At 36.9% G+C, this 2325-nt stretch overlaps 1 protein-coding gene across 1 annotated transcript; it reads right to left on the reverse strand.

Annotated features, from left to right (window-relative positions):
• Positions 1 to 440: 440 nt before the first annotated feature.
• LOC123236101 (olfactory receptor 4F6-like) lies at positions 441 to 1568 on the reverse strand. The gene is made up of 2 exons (XM_044662364.1): positions 667 to 1568; positions 441 to 477 (listed from the first exon to the last, which is right to left on the reverse strand). Exons 1-2 carry the CDS (start codon positions 1566 to 1568, stop codon positions 441 to 443), a joined length of 939 nt encoding a protein of 312 aa, XP_044518299.1.
• Positions 1569 to 2325: the final 757 nt, after the last annotated feature.

Below are 2325 nucleotides of genomic sequence, written 5' to 3' on the forward strand. Positions count from 1 at the left end.
CAGGTTGCAAAGAGGTTGTAGCCAGCAGCTGGGGTATCAGGGAGCAGTCAAATATAACAATTACAAAGGAAAGGGTCAAACTAAGAGCTGGGTTTCCTGAGAGGGGACTTTGATACAGTGGGAGAAGCTTCTAAAACAAATAAAGGCACTGAGCATTTGACTACATCTACTAATCTTACCCAAAGTAGGGTTCCCAAACAGTTTAAGGTCTATAGTTGTGTATGCCTGGTCCTGGGGTTTCTGAAAGGGCAGGGGTAAAATTAGGGTGTCCAGATTTCAAGTTGACATACTGGATTTATAGTCATGGCATCCTGAATTCAAATGTTGCTTGACATCTACTAGCTATGTGACTGAGCAAGTCACAACCTCCCTGAATATCAGTTTACTCCTGTGTAATGTTGGTATAATAACACACCAGTCTCACAGAGGTTTTGCAGAGTTCAAATGAAATAATGCACAAAAACCTGCTTTGTAAACCTTAAACACATACATAAATGCTATATGTTATTATATCTTATGTTATATTACATTTTAGATCTGTTGAGTTTAAGATATCTATAGGACATTCAACTGTTTTATTTGGAACACACCAGACCCAGGAGTCTCAGGATCAATAGTCTTCAGCCCAAAAGAAATTAAAAAACCTTCTTCGAAAGCTGTCTATACACTCTTCCCATTGCCATCTTCATCTCTTTGTTCCTGAATGTGTAGATGACTGGATTCAGAAATGGAGTGAGGACTGCATCAAAAATAGCAAGAAACTTATCCAGATTTGATGTAGAAAAAGGCCATGTGTAGAAAAATATTAATGGACCAAAGAACAAAACCACTACAGTGATGTGAGCTGCCAGAGTGGAAAGAGCCTTAGAAGAACCACCAGAAGAACGTTTTAGAACTGTGACTAGGATAAAGATATAGGAGACAATCAACACACAGAAGGATCCAAGAGAAATGAAACCACTGTTGGCAGTGACCATGAATTGCAATCTATAAGTCTCAGTGCAGGCCAGTTTGATGAACCGAGGAAGGTCACAGAAAAAGCTGTCCAATTCATTAGGTCCACAAAAAGGTAAGTTTACAACAAAAGCCAATTGGATCAATGAATGAATAAAGCCAATGATCCAGGAAACAATCAAAAGGAAAATGCACATTCTTGGGTTCATAATGGTCAAGTAATGGAGAGGTTTACATATGGCCACATATCTGTCAAAAGCCATGGCTATGAGCAACACCATCTCTGTGCCACCAAATGCATGAATGAGGAAGATCTGAGCAATGCAGCCCCCAAAAGAAATTAATTTTCGCTTCCTGAAAAGGTCACAAATCATTTTAGGGGCTGTGACTGATCCAAAACCCAAGTCAATCAAAGAAAGGTTGGCCAGCAGGATATACATTGGAGAGTGTAAATGAGAATCAAAGGACACTGTGAGCAAAATGAGCATGTTTCCCAGGATGCTCACTACATAGAGTACAGAGGAGGACACAAAGAGGAAACACTGAATCTCCCATGAATCAGAGAGTCCAAGGAATACAAACTGTGATACTATAGAATGATTTTTTCCATCCATTAACTCCAATGTGCACAGCTGAATATGACCTTACCTAAAGGAAGATGATATAAGAATCAGAATTCATGAGAATATTAGTATCCTGGTTTGAAGAAAGTACAAATTAGAAAAGTCAAATATTACCTTAATATAATTGTTCATTATTCTTTTTTCTGTTTGTGCATATGTTTTTGTTTGACACATAAGGTCAGAATATAAAGTATAAAACAAGTATGATAAGTTTTTAAAAAATGCCCCCAAACTCATCTCAGAATCCCCAAAATAATAGAACTTGAAGGGATCTTTAAAACCATTTAGTTCAGCACATTTTACAGATAAGGAAATTGGAGTTGGAGCTAAGTAACATCCCCAAGGTCACACAATTAATGTGACCAAGGTATATTTCAAGCACGGGTAGCACTGATTCCAGGTCCAGGGCTCTTTAAGCTCCAGCTAAATGCCTCTAGAGGTTAGAAAGATACCGTAAACAGAGGAATTTCATTTAATTAGAATATGACATATTGAAGTAATGGCATAAATAGAAACTAGAAGTATACATTCCAAGGAATAATATGGAGAATAAAGATATTCAATATAGTTCTTGTAATTTCCCAGGATAATTTTGTGGTCCCTTTTATAATTGTCTTGAAAACATGAAACACATTCTTTTGACTACCCTCAATGGTTAAAAAAACCAACAAACTTGGAAAATAACTTAGAAAATAACTTGGATTTTATGAAATAACCAAAAAACCATTTCAAGTCAAGGTGTATTAAT

Source organism: Gracilinanus agilis, chromosome 2, assembly GCF_016433145.1.
Source record: "Gracilinanus agilis isolate LMUSP501 chromosome 2, AgileGrace, whole genome shotgun sequence".
NCBI classification, from domain to species: Eukaryota; Metazoa; Chordata; class Mammalia; order Didelphimorphia; family Didelphidae; genus Gracilinanus; species Gracilinanus agilis.

What these genes read in the sequence shown, in the direction of transcription:
- LOC123236101 (XM_044662364.1), bottom strand. Translation starts at nt 1,568, where the DNA reads ATGGATGGAAAAAATCATTCTATAGTATCACAGTTTGTATTCCTTGGA. An exon ending in AAGATGGCAATGGGAAGAGT is followed by an intron (nt 478 to 666) that starts GTATAGACAGCT and finishes TATGTGTTTAAG; the next exon opens with GTTTACAAAGCAGGTTTTTG.